The sequence below is a fragment of the Hyla sarda genome, chromosome 3, assembly GCF_029499605.1.
Source record: "Hyla sarda isolate aHylSar1 chromosome 3, aHylSar1.hap1, whole genome shotgun sequence".
NCBI lineage: Eukaryota > Metazoa > Chordata > Amphibia > Anura > Hylidae > Hyla > Hyla sarda.
The window spans coordinates 299644588-299663342 of record NC_079191.1 but is presented as its reverse complement, the minus strand read 5'-3'; the positions used below and the strand labels follow the sequence as shown (position 1 = coordinate 299663342).

General features: G+C 41.2%; 1 protein-coding gene across 4 annotated transcripts in view; it reads left to right on the top strand.

The window, feature by feature from the left end:
- LYST (lysosomal trafficking regulator) overlaps window positions 1-18755 on the top strand; it is a 1083863-nt gene that overhangs the window by 537450 nt on the left and 527658 nt on the right. For all 4 annotated transcript variants that reach the window (XM_056566940.1, XM_056566939.1, XM_056566938.1 and 1 more), the window contains exon 27: window positions 7490-7639. In XM_056566940.1, the coding sequence (XP_056422915.1) occupies window positions 7490-7639 (150 nt within the window). The remainder of the gene's footprint in view (window positions 1-7489; window positions 7640-18755) is intronic.

Sequence of the window (18755 nt, the reverse complement as noted above, 5' to 3'; positions counted from 1 at the left end):
AGTCAAACAACTGCCCCCCCCCGCCTGCTTGGACACATACTAGTCCTGCTGTGTCCATGCATCATCACCTATGTCATGGACACACTTCCTTGATTTACAGCTGTGAGTGCAGGGATCACAGCTGGAGGAAAAAGTCTCCCACTGTCCGCTTGTGTCCCGCTACTTGTGTCCCGTTGGGAGTTGTAGTTTTGCTAATGCTAGGGGAGATGTGAGCAGACCGCATATGAGGGAGGGGGCAGAGACCTGCACAGTGAGGCCACGCCCCCTCCCTTTGAGAGGAATTCAAAGATAAATTAAAAGTGTAATAAAAAAATAAAGGTGCAAGACACATAAAAATTAGATGTACATGGTCAGGATTAGGTACGGAGTGATATATATATAAAAAAAAAGTTTTTTTATGTTGGACCTGACGGGTACGCTTACATTTTTTAGTTCACTTTTTTTTTTCTCCCCATTGGGCAGCATTTTCCAGTTGTTGCAAAACTAGAACTCGCAGCATGCCTAGACAACCAAGGGCTGTACGGCATGTTGGGAGTTGTAGTTTTGTAACAGCTGGAGACAAACAGATGCACTCCTGTGCTTGTAGACACTGATCATAGGAGCATATAGCACATCACTGATCAGTGTTATCAGCGCTCAATTACTACAGGCGGCTAAGGCTGCCTTCATTATTGGAACGCTGATCGGACGAGCCGGCGGCAGGTAGGGAACCTCTACCCGTCCTCCCAGCTGATCGGGATCCTGCGGGCTTTGCCGCGGGTGTCCTAAACAGCTCCACTAAGCTACTGTTTTTGCCATTTTAGACACCGCAATCAACTTTTGATTGCGGCATCTAAAGGGTTATTGCCAGACATAACCCGGATCGGTGATGACTGGCATTAGCCAGTATGAAGCCAGGTCAGCTCCTGAGCTCCCTTCATACATCTACTGCACGGCTGCGCTGTATACATACAGCGGCCAGTCGTGGAGGTGTTAATTCACCTCCTTCCAGCACTCGGCACTGCTGGGAGGAGAGACAGTGTTATAAGGGCTCACAGGACCTGACCGGAGGAGGGGGAACATGCTGCCTCACAGGGAGTACTGCAGTCTCCCCGAGCTCCCTTCTGCGCCCAGGGACACAGGGGAGGAGGAGGCAGTGTGGTGCCAGAGAGAGCCGGTAATACTAAATAATTTAATACCCCCATCACGCCCTGTACACTTTATAAACTATATGACTATTTGGGGGGGGAAATAAAGCACACATTACCCTGCTTCACAAATCGAGCTCCCTCTGGTACTTAGCGCCTACTGTATGTCTTCAGCCGGACTTGCTTATAGAAGTTCCAAGCCACCCCTACTTTAAGCCACGCCCACCGAAATTATCTGCATGAAAATCCCTTAGCCGAAAAGGCGATTTTCGGCATATAATTTTCGGTGGGCGAAATATTGGTGCATCCCTAGAAGATATGTCGTTCACTTCTACTGAGGTCACACAGATAGGTCTAGATTGGGTGTCTTATCGCATTGCACAACTGGAAATACCTATAAAAAGAGGTGCACGATAGGGATAATTCCTCCTGCATCTAGGAAATGACTTCAGCACTGCACCTTCATACAACTGGGAGAGATATAGAACCTCCTGGGATAATGTTTGCCCCTTTGGTAACTGTTGGGTCTGACAAATTTGCACATACTGGCCACCTTTGTTCAAGGGGTCTGTTATACTAGGTTCACACAGCCGTTTACTTCCGTCCCATTTTTCTCCCCTCACTGCCTCCTAAATGGACCATACTACTAACGGATGCAAACGGATGTCATTCTGTGGCATCCTTTTGCATCAGTTTTTCATCCGTTAGTATGAAAAGTCAGCCACCTACAAACTCCCGCAGCCAGGACTACTACTACTCCCATCATGGAACAGACTTGTTTCCAGGATGGGAGTAGTAGTCCCCAGGCTGCGGGAGTCTGTTGGTCGCTGTGGAGACTTCATTAGTGCTTGTACTACTACCCCCATCATGGAACAGAGTCTGTTCCATAATGGAGGTTGTAGAACAGGGGCTGAGGGATTGATCGCACTGGGTCTCATTTCTGAGACCCAATGCGATCAGAAGTTATTAAGCAGGGGAGCGGGCGTCAAGCTCCTCAACTCTGTGTTGTATGGTGTGTTTTAACTTTCAATTTTTAATCCCCTGCGGGGAGCCCTGAATGGCCGGTGCCGAGGAGCCATTCAGGGCTCTCAGCTGGGTTTTTAAAATGAACATTGTGAGTGGCAGCGGGGGGCATATCTATATTAAAAGTGCTGTGGGGGCCATGATATATAGTGCTGCAGGGGGGGCAGACATATAGCCTTTATATCTAGCCCCCCCAGCACATTTATAATCAGCCCCCCGCAGCGCATTTTAAAAAGATATGACCCCACCAGCGCGTTATATATATACCCCCCCGCCAGCGCATTATATATATATATACCCCCTACCGGCGTATTTGTCATAATATGCCACTGCAGCGCTATATGTGAAAAGTATAGCTATCAGCATCGCATAATGCCAGCAGCCGGCGGCCCTATGCTGCTGATATACTTTTCATTCATAGTGCTGCAGCGTCATATGTATATAGAAGCCCTGTGGGGGGCAGATAATGCTATATGTCTGCCTCCCCCAGCACATATATATATATATATATATATATATATATATATATATGCCACCGCAACGCTATGAATGAAAAGTTTATCAATCAGCAGCATCGGGCCACCGTTATAGATATACTTTTCACATATAGTGCTGCGGTGGCATATTATGACAAATGCGCCAACGGGGCGGATATATATAAAATGCCCCCCCCCCCCCCCCGCAGCGTTATATATCTTGGCCCCCACAGTGCTTTTATTATAGATATGGCCCCCACTGCCACTCACAATGCTCATTTTAAAAACACTGCTTTTTCAATGTACCCATCTGCTTCTGTTTATCCCTCAATATGCTGCTGTCTGGGTAACTTTTACTAAAGTGTTAAACTCATCCTCTAGCACCTTTCAATGCCTGGATTTTATAATGCAACAATAACAGCTACAAATATATCTGTGCAGCAGATACTAGCCCGTCCATGCTTCTCCTCCAAGATGTTCGCAGCATCCACAATAAGCAGCATTGTATATCCTTCCTGAATCAGGAGTCTATACTTCATGATTACTGTACTGAGTACTATGAGGACTGAAGACATAGGGCTTACTGCACTTTCAAACACCTTATGTAAAGTACTACTATCCTCCTCCTGATTACTGTACAAAATACATATTAAATATGTGGCGAGAATGAAGACATGTAGCGCTTATACAACTTAAATGGAAGAGCTTCCTCTTAGCATTAAACGCAGTGCTATTCAGCCACATTGCCTCATCCTGTATGCTCTGTTGACAGCTGTACTGAAGAGGACACTAGAGGGATGGGTCCTGCAGTCTTTACTAAGGCATTGTACAGCTCCTATTCCGCATACGTCCTTCTCGATTGGCTTCCTTCCATGGTTGGTACAGCAGTGCCATCTGGCTTCCGTTGCGCACCAGCAGTCTCTAATGTTTTCGGCCTGCTTTTAGGCCGTGCTTCCTACTGGAGCCATAGATGCGGTCTGCTACTAGTGGTTGTGAGCCGTCAGTGTGTCATTTTATTTTAACTTGTTCTTTTTTGACTAATCAGAGCCTGATGAATTGATAATGGATAATGTCAACCACAAAATCCATCATCGATTTTTATCGATTAGATTAATTATTGCAGGTTTAAACTCTCAGCTATAACTGGGAGTAAAGATACAATTCTAATCATAATGTTAAAGTTGAGTGATAAAATTATCCAGAGCATCAGAATCTTTATTTCTGATAAAGATCAAGTCATCAATGTATTTTTTATTCTAGAAGATATGTTGCTTGAACAGAAGAAATTGTATCATAAATGGGGACTAAAACCACCTCAAATAAAAATTTGCATAACTGTGAAAGACCCGAGTCCCCATTGTGATCCCCCTCGTCTGTCTATACATCCTGTTAGACATGTAGTCATTGTATGTTAGGATGTTAGAATTCCAACCCCCTCACAATTAACTCTATATATACCTTAATTTTTTTTTATAAAAAGCGATCAGAATGTCCAATCAAAACAAACAGATAAAACTATAGATCACGGCGCAAAAAATTAGCCCTCACACAACCCGTATATGGAAGAATAGTTATAGGGGTCAAAAGAGGGCAATTTTAACCCCTTAAGGACCACAGGTTTTTCAATTTTTGCACTTTCGTTTTTTTCCTCATCACTTTCTAAAAATCATAACCCTTTCAATTTTGCGCTTACAGACTCATATGAGGGCTTATTTTTGTGCCACCAATTGTAATTTGTAATGATATCAATCATTTCACCACAACATTTACAGTGAACCCATAAAAATATTTGTGGGGCAAAATTGGAAAAGAAACTCCATTTTGGAAATTTTGGGAGCTTCCCACTCTATGCAGTGCACTTTTCGATAAAATTAACACCATGTTTTTATTCTGTAGGGCCATACGGTTACAATGATACTCAATTTATATAGGTTTTTCTTTATTTTACTACTTGAAAAAAATTATAACTACATGCACCAAAATTAGTATGTTTAAAATTATCTTCTTCTGACCCCTATAACTTAAATTTTCCATATACGTGGTGGTTTAAGGGCTAATTTTTTGCGCTGTGATCTGAAGTTTTTATCGGTACCATGATTGTTTTGATCGGACTTTTTGATCACCGCCGTGCGGTTAAACAAACATTATATTTTTATAGTTCAGACATTAACGCACGCGGCAATACCATCCGAGGCTAAGGTATGCAGGAGGGGCAGCAGCGGAGGAGACCACCAACATCTCAAGCAGCTGTAGAGGAGAGAGGGACTTTGACCCGCTGAGAAGCAGGCAGAGAAAGATGGTAGCCAGAGGGACTGACTGCCCTGTGCTGCTGTCCAGAGCTCCCCAAGGAGAAGCTGTGGGAGCGGGTGAGCACACCACTGGGGTCCGGGGCAGAATAGTCATGCTCCCCCACTAAGGAAGGCTGAGAGGCAGCCAGGTCATAGTGGGTGCTGTGGGAAGCTGCTTGGTCTGTCTCCCCATAGAAAATAGCTGGGCAAATGCTGAGAAAATGGTGGACGTGCGCCTCAGGGAGGGGGAGCTCAGTACCTAGGCAACCATTTTCTTCAGCCCTTAGCCACGCCCTCGCTATATATATGCACTTCAAACATTTATATGTTTATTTTTTATCTCTAGTATGGTCTTAAAGAGTACCTGTTATTAAACCGTATTTTCAAAACTAACTCAGATTATATTCCATAACTACTCCTAACACCCCTCCTGCCCTTAAAAAAAAAAACATTTCCGAACTTTAAAAAGCTGTGTGTCATACCTTTCCCCTTGCTCACATTGTATGAGCAGGCGCAATGTCGCTGAAGCCTGCGAGAGCTGTGTCCCGCCATGCCCTGCATGCTTTTCCGGAGTTTGGTCTTCTGCAAATCCAAGTAAAGACTGATGGACCAGTGGAGACTTGCATCAGGGAACAGAACAGAGCCAACTAGGGGCCATTTTTTCAATCACATTAAAAACTTATAAAGGTTGAGAATTTTAACCGTAAGTAAATAGCAAAGTGTCTTATAATTACAAAAGGAACGGTATATTAAAAGTTTAGTTTGGTAACTTTTTAGCCTTTTCTACATGCGCCAAAGTTTAAGACTTCACATTTAATCTACATATGTATATTGCCTTTTTAATTTACATTGTGGTCCTTTGTGACCCCCTATAAGGCTGTATATGCTCTGTTTATGCACCCTGGAACCCTGGCATTGAGGTGGTGCTGGCTACGTAGATTTCATAGCAATCTACACTTATCCTTATGAAGTTCCAAGTTACACAATATGCATATTGAACATCTGATGTCTGAGTAACTGTCCTTTCCCTTTTTTAAGCATATAGGCCCGGGTTTATAAAATTGTGTGAGCGAAAAAGTGGAGTGATTTCCCCACAGCAGCCAATCACAGCTCAGCTATCACTTTACCAGAGCTTTAAACCTGTAGTTGTTTTAGGGAAATCACTCCACTTTTTCTCCCACACAGTTTGATAAATCTCCCCCATAGAGTGATAAATTGCAATTATATTATTTTTGTATCTGTTAACCTTATGATGTATATACACTTAGGCCTGATAGCCTCTTGGTGTATGGGCAGAAACGCTTTTCACGTTTTAACTGGAAATAAATTTTGTAAGACCTGCCTGTTGTTGGATCTTTTGGTCCCCACGGAGGTCCTGTTATTTCTCCTTCTGATAATGCTCCACTTCATGCTCAGCCAATCACAGAGTGGAAAGTGAGTACAGAATCAAAACGTTAGCAGAAAGAAAAAGAACAGGACTTCAAGGGGGGGGGGAGATCTGGCAGCGATAGCAGCTAGGGAGAGGGGAAGATAAGTATGTTGGTATTTACTGAATAGTGCATTTCTTTTTGTCTGGAAAACTCCTTTTACAGCTGGTATAATTATGGTCGTAACATTACAGGTCAAGTGTAAGACCTTATCTTATTGAAGATATATTGTCTGATGTTACTTTACCAGAAGATGGAAATGCTGCAGTATTTCTGCACCACAGTTTACATTGGCAGATCTGTGCGGTTTTCTTGCTAAACGGCTGTTACAAATGATGTTACTTTTAAGGTTGGCAAATCTGCAACAAAATTTTTTTTTGTATTTTGCCTTACGATTGAAAAATATATCTTTTAATCCGTAGTGTTTTTGCAACATGAACTGACATGCTATAGATGTAAAATCCTGCAAGTCAATTTATGTACTGGATTTCAGTAGATTATTATCGTAGAGTGCAGGCAAAATTTTTATACATATATTCTGCATTGCTGCTTTCATGATATACTGAATATTTTCGACATGAATATTTTCTGCAGAAAATCCACATATCTACTGTGTGAACATACCGTGATAGAATAGAACACTGCTTTCAGAGTGCTGTTAAACAAAGCAGATTGGTTTATGTCATCAGGCAATTCAAAAAGTGTTAATTTACATGATGTGAAAATGTCAACCTAATAAAATATTCTCCTAAAGGATTGTGAAAGCAAAAGAAAAATTGTAGAGTTGTAGAAATAAAATATAAACTAAAGTTACCACATCTGCTGCTTCCAGTTCTCTGCTGGTCTCCACATCCAGTTTGAATGCCGTCCTGTCCACACAAGTTTTGCCTGCTCAGCCAGTCAGTGGCAGTAGGAATATGCTGCCTCAGTCACTGACTTGGCTGAGCAAGCAGGTCTTGTGGAGACAGGAGGGCACAGAACCTTGAAAAAATGGAGACCAGTGGATTACTGGGAGCACCAACTGCGGGGCACTGTAGGAGGACAGTGTATATGTTAAAGTATGTATAAAATTTTGCTTAGGCAACTCCTTTACACATCTAGTTTTGAATAAATATAATATAATTCTTTGTATCTTTAAATCTTTCCAGATATGGCTGTTGTAATGCAGTTTAAAATTATTCACTCTGCCATTGAGTTCATTAAAACAACTTCAAACCAAGACACTCAAGCTGTTTCCACAACATATAATTTCCCTCAGTCTTCTCATGGAAAATACCCTAAGAGAAAAAGTACTGCAGGTAGGTTGTAAATACAAACAAGAATATAATACAGCTGTTTTTTTTCTGTAATCTAATACTTTATTTTTATCAGTATTTACATTTTGTATGTGAGTTATATTTTAGCTATCATGTTATCTATGATACATAAATTTGTCACGCAAATTCAATGATTTCCTTTAGGTATGTTGCTTGCGGCCAAATTGGTAAAATAATTGATCAGACCTGATGAAAAATAATGAATATTACAAAACATCAATTTAGGTGCACTACTGTGGTAGATGTAAACAATGACATTGGCTAACCCTCAAAACTGATGTTAAATTAGATATATCCTTAGATGAAGGACATACCTGAGCCCGTACACCAACGCCAAGGTTTCTCAAGTGGCCCGGAAAAATGATACAGAGACAATGGGCTGTATACAAGATTTTTCCGACGTTTACTACAAGAGTTGTGATTTTTATACACATACAACAAAGAAGGCACACTGCCAGCTTATATGTAGTTTCAGCAGATGTTCTTGTATCCTCCTACTTTTGACAATGTAGATGTCCTTGAAGTTTCTGCAACTGAGCAGTTTTGGCCTTGAACACAGACTTTCTGCTTATAAGCAGTCCACAGTAACCATTCTCCCGGAATTTTTCCCAATACAGTAACTCCTTTGGTACTTCTAGGGACCCAGGTACCCACTTTAAAATCCAATCACTGGTGTTTGTAATTATCAGTTTCACTCAAATTGCCCTTCCACCCTATTACTCAAATCCCCACAGAAGTGTTCTGATTTCTTACATATTGGGTATCATTATTAGCTAGAGTGTCAGAGCAAGTTGTTTACTTAATATTTAGTCTATTTCGTCTATATATATATATATATATATATATATATATATATATATATACACACACATATATATAGGTACTGGGATTGCCAGATATGGCATGCTGGAAGCTGATACAGGGGAGAGAGTACATATCCAGCAGTTTGATACATTTAGTTCTTGACCTAAAAGTGTGTGGTGTTTGAGGAACTTATTGTCAATTTCCCTTTCTTGGTGTAGATTTTTGTATGTTCCTGTGACTATTTGACACTACATGAAAAGAATATAAATGCAGATCTTCATTCTTCCACCGGAGCCAGCACTTTCTTGCAGTGTGAGGCGTGGATCCAATTAGCCTTTCCCTCTAGCTTTACAGAAGTGCTGTTTGTCAGTAACACCTGGTATGGGTCATCAAATCGGGGGTCCAAAGATCTTCGGACGTGTCTATTTAACACCACCGAAGGTAGTGTTGGTACTGGACCATTTCCGCAAGGTGCTTGTCCAGCCTGGGTGAAAAAGATGATGCTGCTTCTCTGGGGCGCCTCAAACGGTGCAGGTGCTCGAACCTCCAACCCGATGCTGGGTTATGGAAGGATGAGGAAGAGGTTGGTGGTACTTTTAAAAAGCTTTAATGAGACAACGCGTTTCGCAAGGGGTCCCGTGCTTCATCAGGTCATAGTAAAATGGGGTACAAACATTCTTTATATACACTAAAATATTTTTAAAAAGTGCAGGAGTTTGTGACGTGTGCTGCACGTCATCCGAGTGCTGGATGTGATGTGTCGGCTGGGAGCGAGGATGTTCATAAATAAAAATGATACTATTTTGTTTATGTACGTGACTGCCAGTGTATCAGTAGGTATGTATATTTTGTAAACCTGAAGGTATTATTGTGATAGAATTGGTTAGTCTGGGGTGCTGTACAGGTTTGATTAAGCATTATGTGTATACATGGGGAAATGCCGGTTTACTGGTGTAGTGGATGTCACTCATTCGGTGCCGATTTAATTGCACAGTGAATGACATTCAGTGGTTGGGCCCATGCAATATGGTGTGTGATGGAGCCCTTTATTTAGCTAGCTGCTGGGCACTTTATTCGGCTGTATTTGAGTCCTGTATTTTTGTTACGGAGAATAAATGGATGGAGTTGTTACATTGTTGGACTTCACTTGATCACAGTGTGACTGTCTGTTGTACTTGTAAGTGTTGCTTTACACAGGATCAAACCTTTATTTGAATGGCATTATGCTATGCTATATTGACAATTTTCTTGTGGAGATGACATCAATGATGGTGATAATATAATGGCAACATATGCGCATTTGCATAAGGGTATGGCTTGTGTTGAGTGGATGATGTTAGATGTGCCTTGGGCAATTATTATATTTGATTATATTCGACTGATGTAGTGATACTATATGATTCTATGATAGGTGCGCTGTGCGCGTGTGAATGTCACCATCTATGTGCTGTGTGCGCATATACACATCGCTATGCGATGTGTGCGCATATATACAGCTTGATTCGACATCTCAAATGTGCATTATGCGTGTGTGTATATATATATATATATATATATATATATATATATATATATATATACACACACATGGAGCCTACACGGGCTCAGAAAATATATATGTATAAATCTATTGTGTGCTGTGCTTGTTGGTGTGAGGTGATTTCTAGGCGCATATGATGTATCAATATATCTGCTTGGAGAAGGTAAGAGGTATTGCTATCTGTATACACTAGAAAGGTGGTAATAGGCAGTATAAGATTATATGTGGACAGCATGAAAAGCACATATATACACGCACGGGGCATGTATGGGGATGCATGGTGCATATACATAAATGAAACAAAGAAATATATCATGATATGCACATGTACATGTGTGCACTCACACATATACACAATACAAATGGTAAAAATATAATGAATTAGGGGAGGGACATACATATACATAAATATAAACATAATGTTGATATAGATGGGAAGATATTTTTGTTCACATATATAATGTATATGAATGTGATTGGGTTGCAATGTTTCTATGAGTAGTTAGTAACCAGTTTGTGTTACTTTGTGATTTTGATATGTTTGTCTAAGTCATTTTAGCATATGAGTTCCATTGCTTCATTCAGACCCCTTGGGGTCAAAGTTCCAAGACGAAAAATCCAATACATTTCCTGTTTTGCCAGCTCGTCAAATCTGTTGTGGACGGTTTCTTCTTTGTCATCTATTGTGTACATTTTGATGGGGTTTTTGTTGGGTGGGTGTTTTTCTCGACAATGGCGGAATACACTATGTAGGGCATATCCCTTCTTGATGTTTGTTCTATGGTTGTTTAGCCTGAGATGTAACTCTTGGGTGGTGCGACCTGCATATTGTTGTACACAACAGCATTCAATGACGTAGATCACATAGTTGGAACAGAAATTTAATCAGTGTTTTATGGTGAATACTTCGCCTGAAGTGAAGCTTGTATGTGTCTTTATACCTTCTTTGAGGGTGTTGCAACATAAGCATCATTTTTTATTGCACATATATACACCGTTTTCAATTCCTGCATTAAGATTCTTCCTGATTTTCTTCTGTTGTCTCAATCTGCTTGGTGCTAGAAATGCTTTTAGAGTTTGTGCCCTCCTGAATGTGAGATTCGGGGCACCTGGTAATGTATCCATAAGGTGCCTCCGTTTGTAAAATATGTCAGTGTTTTTTGAGTATGGATTTGATGTGATTATGGGCATAGTTATATGTGGTGATGAAATTCAGTCTCATGGGTTCGGTTTTTGTCAGGTGTTTTCTTTTTTACCGCTAAACATTCTTCTTGAGATAGTTGGTTTGTTCTGCTGAGTCCTTCCTTGATGAGTTTGTTGGGGTACCCTTAATCTTTAAATCATTTGGTTAATAATGCTGCTTGATAATGGAATGTTTCTGTTACTGTGCAGTTTTTCCGAATTCTTTTAATCTGGCTGAATGGGATGTTAGTTTTTATATTTTTTAAGGTGTGCACTGTTGAAAGAGATGTAGCTATTTGCGTATTCTTTTTTTAAATATGTGGCAGTGTGAATACTGGAGGAATCATGTGTGATCTCTAGATCCAGATATTCTATTTTGTCCGGGGATGATTGTGCTGTTAGTGTGATCCCCCAAGGGTTGCTGTTAATGTTTTCTGTGAATTCTGGAATGTGCTCTTGTGGAACTTTCCATATAAAGAACAAATTGTCAATGTACCTCCTGTATATGACGACGTGGTACTGGAACAATTTCTGTGAGGTAATGAAGAGGTCCTCAAACCTACCCATCACAAGGTTTGCATAAGACGGTGCCACCCTAGTACCCATCGCGGTACCGCGTATCTGATGGTAGGTGGCACCATCATAATTGAAATAATTGTTGGTTAGAATTATGGCACTTTCAAAGAAACTTCTTTTTTGTGGTTCTGGTATAGAGGGATCTTCATTAAGTGCCTCATTGATGCACAATAGGCCTATATGGTGTTGAATGTTACTGTACAGAGAGGTGACATCCATGGTGATAAACACACAATCGGTGTTCCATTTTGTTTCCTGTAGTATTCAGATGAGATCATCAGATTTTTTGAGAAAGCTGGGTAATGCTTGTACATGTTTCTGAAAAATGAGATCTAAATATTGTGATATGTTAGACGTGGAGCTATTGATCCCCGAAATTATTTGGTGCCGTGGTGGGTGCGTAGGATTCTTGTGCACTTTTGGAAGGTGGCAATAGTATGGCTGTGATGGTTCTTCTTTGGTAATTATTCCTTCCTTATATGCTTCTTCTACAGTGTTGATGATGATCTTCTGTAATCCTAGATGAGGGTTCTCATGGATTTTATTATAGTAGTTAACATCTTCCAAGATGTTCAGAGCCTCTTGATGGTAGTCATTGTAATTCTGGACCACAATGCTGCCACCTTTGTCAGCTGGCCTTATTACAATTTCAGGATTGTTTTCTAGTGCATTCAAGGCGTGTCTTTCTTTTCTGGAGAGTAATCCTTCTTTGGTTCCAGGTGGATTGGTGGGTAATGTCTTGAGGTCATTTGTTACCAGATCATGGAATGTTTTTATCAGATGACCTTGGTTATGTATTTTGATTTATTTCTGATCGCATGATGTACGCCGGGTAATTGTTTACTTAGGATATCTGGAGTGTGTTCCAGGTTGTTCTCTATTGTTTGTTTGAGATGGTCCTGTATTTTGAAATGTCTATGTAGGGTGAGCTTACGGGTGAAATGATGGAGGTCCAAAAATAGGGCGAAATTGTCCGGTTTGTGTGCTGGGCACAACAATAATCCTTTGTTGAAGAGATGGGTCTCATATGTGGTTAGCATATGATTGGATAGGTTGAAAATCTTCATCCCTACATTGTTAGAATCATTAGACTGGGTGGTGGTTATTGGAGTTTTCTTTCTTTCCTTTCTTTTATTTCCCCCTCCTCGTGTCAGAATCACAACCACAAACGAGGAGGGGGAAATAAAAGAAACTGGTAACTAACTACTCATAGAAACATCGCAACCCAATCACATTCATATACATTATAGATGTGAACAAAAATATCTTCCCATCTATATCAACATTATGTATGTATATATATATATATATATATATATATATATATATATATATGTATATATATATATATATATGTCTCTTTTTAATTCATTATATTTTTACCATTTGTATTGTGTATATGTGTGGGTGCACACGTGTATATGTGCATATCAGCTGTTCTATCATGATATATTTCTATGTTTCATTTATGTATATGTATATGCACCATACATCCCCATACATGCCCCGTGTGTGTATATATGTGCTTTTCATGCTGGTTTACAAAGTATACGTACCTACTGATACACTGGCAACACTACTAGAGTCACGTACATAATGAAAATCGTATCATTTTTATGAATGAACATCCTCGCTCCCAGCCGACACGTCACATCCGGCACTCGGATGACGTGCAGCACACGTCACAAACTCCCACACTTTTAAAAAATATTTTAGTGTATATAAAGAATGTTTGTATCCCATTTTACTATGACCTGATGAAGCACGGGACCCCTTGCGAAACGTGTCGTCTCATTAAAGATTTTTAAAAGTACCACCAACCTCTTCCTCATCCTTCCATAACCCAGCATCGGGTTGGAGGTTCGAGCACCTGCACCCTTTGAGGCGCCCCAGAGAAGCAGCATCATCTTTTTCACCCAGGCTGGACAAGAACCTTGCGGAAATGGTCCAGTACCAACACTACCTTCGACCAGACCGATATCACAGGACATCGGGACAGATGCTCGGCAGCCCAAAGAGTAAGTACACTCACAAAGTGAACACCAGTGTTGTGCCTGAGAGAGCGCAACACGACAAGGTGAGTGTGAAATACTTACTCATGTGCAATATATAATTCTTGAACAAAGTTTTCACTTTTAAACATATCTCTCAATATTATCATAATTATGGCACTGAGATAGTGCCCCCTTTGTTCCCCTTTTTTTCTTTTTGACTGTATTTATCACCACCCAATCTCCAGACTGGAGACTATTAGTTCAAGACTGTCTGGATCTAGGAAGGCAGAAAACACTTGCCCATGTGTTAGTTTCAAATGCTCATACAAGGCCTGCACATATGAGGTCAGATTCCCATACTGGTGTTGTAGCTGTAGTTCATCCTCCCCATGGGGTAAGCCTCAGGTCAGCCTGAAAAGAGATCAACACACACCAAGACATACACATAGCCAGAAGAAGGGGTCAAGCTTATGTAATCTGCCTGGACTCTCTAAAGTGGACAGAGGGGCTTTGGGTATGCTTTCGGGGGACTGGTACAGTCCTCCCTGGATTGTGTAGAGCACAGGTCATACAGGCTCGAAGAGCTACTACAGTGGTGGAGATACCAGGGGCTATCCAACCTTTGCCTATGACTTGTATCATGGCCCCTTTGGACAAATATGTTTTACCATGTCTTACTTGGGCCATCATTGGGAACAGCGCTCTAGGCAGGCAGACTTTTGCAGAAGTTCTCCATATGCAGTCTTCCCTCCTGCCCCTGATTTCTTCAAAAATTCCTTTACAGCAACATCTGCCTGCTGTGGAAGAGTTTTTAACACATTTACCTCCACGTCTTTGGACGATATCACTAGGACTGGCTTGTCCTTCCCTTTCCTTGGCAGTGCAGAAACTGCCTTTGCAGTGGTGTCAGCCAACTCCTTACCTTTGGCTTCCAGAGTACTGGCCTTGGTATAGGCCTTAATTTTGACAATTCCCACCTCCTCTGGCAGTAGTAGCATCTTCACGAGTGCTCCAACTCTCTGCATCTTTGAGAAAAACCTTCCAGATTAGTCTTTGTAAATGTTAGTGGTTTTATCCTCAGGTAGCGCAGCCAACTCTACTTTTTGTCCTGGGCTATAAGGTAGGAGCGGTCCAGCTTTGACTACTTGCTGTAATGTAGAGGCACTGCATACCCCATGAAGAATCTGCCATCCTCTGGACATCTGCTCCCATCTCCAAAGAATTGAAATTTTGGGTTCTGTAATGATGTCTTTTACATGTGAGAATCCTGCCATCTCTTGTAACATTATATACATTCAAAAACATTTTTTTTAAAGAGTTTGTCTAAAATCATCCCCCTACCTCCTCTGAATCCAGACATTCTTCCACCAGAAAGCAATGTATTGGATTCAAGGTCAGTTTGTTTTTTCATCTTGTACTAAACATAAGATAAGGGATGTTTCAGGGAGGGAGGGGTGTACTTGCCCAAATAAAGGAGAGAGTTAACCACCAACACTGCTACAAGTCAGTGGATAAAATCTACAGGGTGACTCCTCCTCCAAAAAACCAAGTTACAGTTCTGGAATTAAATCAACCTTTCTCAAGGACAGAATTTTAACCCAATGGGACAAAAATGTCTTAAAAGCTGCACCATAGACACAGAACAGTACAGTTTGTTCTACAAAGTCTTACAATTATTGCAAAATTGTTCAAAATAGAAAGGGGACTTGATTGTATATTTTATCATAAGAGAAAAGCTACATACTGAAAAACACAAGAAAAACTAAAGAAAACAAAAACTATGAATGCCCCCCCTTCTCCTCTGCAACTCGTACACAAGCATCTCGTACACAAATTTGAGCACTCTTTCAGCTTTGTAACTTCAACTGCCTCAACTGTATGGACACAGGAAGAGGAGACCCATAGTCACAGGATCCATTACAAAAGCGATAAACCACAGGTTGCTGTCTCTGTCCATGTACCTGAGCCACTACAGATGTGCCATGTCCCTGCAGTTCTGTACAAAACATGCTAAAACGTTTTGGACGTAACACAGAGAAGAAAGCGCACTTGTCTTAATTTGGTGTAGGGAGAAGTGAATCCTAAAATTGTCCATACCTACTTGCCTAGACACACCCTAGCAGTAAATGACAACTGGGCACCAGTCCATTCCTGAACTACAATACAGGGGTGTCAAACCAAAAAGAACAACAGACCAGTACATATCAGGAACAAATCAAAAGCTGTAACGCCGAGCACTCCGGGTCCCTGTCCCTCCCCGTAGCGCTCGCGGCGTTCTTCGGTGTGCAGCGCCCCGGTCACATCCGCTGACCGGGAGCGCTGCTCTAGTGTCCCCTGCAGGGATGCGATCCGCCTGGCGGGACATGCCCATCCGCAGGTCGCATCCCGATCTTCTCACCTACCCCGTCCTCCTTCAGGTCCGCCCCGGCGGGCGCGGCCCCGCCCTCTGAAATTTAAAGGGCCAGTACACCACTAATTAGTGTCTTACTCCCAATCAGTGTTTTACTCCCAAAAACACACACAAACCCACTTCCACTTCCTGTACTCGCCGGATCTTGTTGCCTTAGTGCCCTGAGAAAGCGTTTTGTGTGTATTCCTAGCCTGTTTATCCAGACCCCTTGCTGTTGCCCCTGACTAAGAACCTTGCCGCCTGCCTTGACCTTCTGCTACGTCTGACCTCGCCTTGCCTTGTCCTTGTGTACCGCACATGTCACAGCTGTCAGTGAGGTTGAGTCGCTATCGGGTGGAATGACCTGGGGGTTACCTGCCGCAGCAAGTCCATCCCGCTTTGCGGCGGGCTCTGGTGAAAACCAGTAACCCCTTAGATTCCGTTCCCCTGGTACGGCCCACGCCATCGCCTCACTGACACAGAGGATCCTCTCCCGTGTCCTCCCTCCATACCAGTCCGGACCCTGACAAAAGCAAGAAGAGACAAGGGTTAAAACAATAACCAAACATAATTAAGAACCAAGTACAAAGAAGAAACACCACAAAATAACGAACAGAGATTTTGAGAGATATTAGAACTAGTATTCAGTATGAAAAACCCAAAACAAAGCATGCCAACCACAGCTAAAGACCCACTTTTTAAACACAAGCACTGAAATCCAAACATGGAGAAACACAAATACCAAGCAAAAATAACATCACACGCCACATTAAGATACTCCTCGATAGAAAATTTGCACAAAATACGGAAAACAAAAACGGTACTGACACAAATGCATTTGTGATCATAGTCACACAGAAGCTTAATTTAAATTAACAGCCTGATAAGCAGCGTCGCTGAGAAATTGTATTCTGCTTTTCCTAATTCAACTATAATGTTGCATACTCCAGAATTTCCACTAAACAGGCAACTTTTACATTTACTAAATGTATTTACTGCAAATATGACACCTGATTTATCCTATGAAATGCAAAGTAGGAGGAGTAAAAATGGGGGGTATGTTGAGAGCGCTGCTGTCAGATGGTGAAGGTTGGAGTCAAGAAACGGTGTGAGCCAGCACTTATGCAGGACTAACTTTTATTGAAAAAAGAAGTCAGCAGAAACCCCGGCTAGGACTGCACATATTTATAATTGTGGACCTGAGGAAGGCGCCAGTGAGCGTTGAAACGCGTTGTCCTGTTTTTACTGTCTTGAGTTCTTTTTTTCAATAAAAGTTAGTCCTGCATAAGTGCTGGCTCACACCGTTTCTTGACTCCAACCTTCGCCATCTGACAGCAGCGCTCTCAACATACCCCCCATTTTTACTCCTCCTACTTTGCATGTTTGTCCGTCCTCCTTGGAAAGACGGAATAATAAGGGGTGAGAGCAGCAGACTGTCGCCTTTTCCTCCCCACCACCATTGTGTACTATCGACTCAAGGTCAGTACGCTACCATAGGTGTTGGTGACGGGTATTTACATTTTTTTACTTTTCCATAAAATACCACACAGGGAGCGTCCCACTGTTTTTTCTCCTCCTCTCTATCCTATGAAATGATGTCTTTAGAATCTAATAAAACCATTCACAAATTCTCCTATGTTAATTACACATTTCTTTGTTTATGAAACATACAAGCCTCTCCCCTCTCGGAAATGTTTGTGAAATTACATTACAGTTACATTTAGGACAAGCCCTCCTGTTGGAATGCTTGGGCATTGGCTAGCCCTGGACTCCATTTTGATATATGGCACTGTGCTTTGGAGATTCTATCCTTTTATACAACAAAGTTTAAAAAAAAAAAAAAAAAAAAATCATATTTTGCATAAGATATAGGAAAGAGAAGTTTGTCTTTGTCTTCCATTACCGTAGAAATACAATACTCACTTAGAAATGTAACATGTCAGATATAGCACGTACTGTATATACAGTACATAAAATTACAGATTTCACATCATAAATCATACATTCATATGGAGCTCACATGGACTTCACAGAAAGCTTCTGCCTAAAACGTTCTCGTTTCTTCACTAGCTTTGATTCAACTTAACTTGCCAACTGATCCTGATCACTCAGTATTCCATCACTGTCACATCCTGACTTTTCTTAATTCCTTACATTCCTTCTAAGGCTGTCTTCCATATGTTTGTGTTTCCCAAACAAATTACCCATGGTTTTGTATTTTCTAGGGCAGTTTCCCTCTTCCCTCTGTCTCTAATTCCTGCCTTATTCTTTAAGGGCTTACCTAGATATTTCCCTCTGATAGAGGCTTCCCTTTTATTTCCCAAAGAAATTTCCCTCTTTATTAATAGGCTTCTCTTTTATTTCCTAGAGATACAGTGGGGATCAAAAGTTTGGGTACCCCAGGTAAAAATTTGTATTAATGTGCATAAAAAAGCCAAGGAAAGATGGAAAAATCTCTAAAAGGCGTAAAATTACAGATTAGACATGCTTGTATGTCAACAAAAGTTAGATTTTATTTCCATCATTTACACTTTCAAAATAACAGAAAACAAAAAAATGGCATCTGCAAAAGTTTGGTCACCCTGCAGAGTTAATATCTTGCACTGCCCCCTT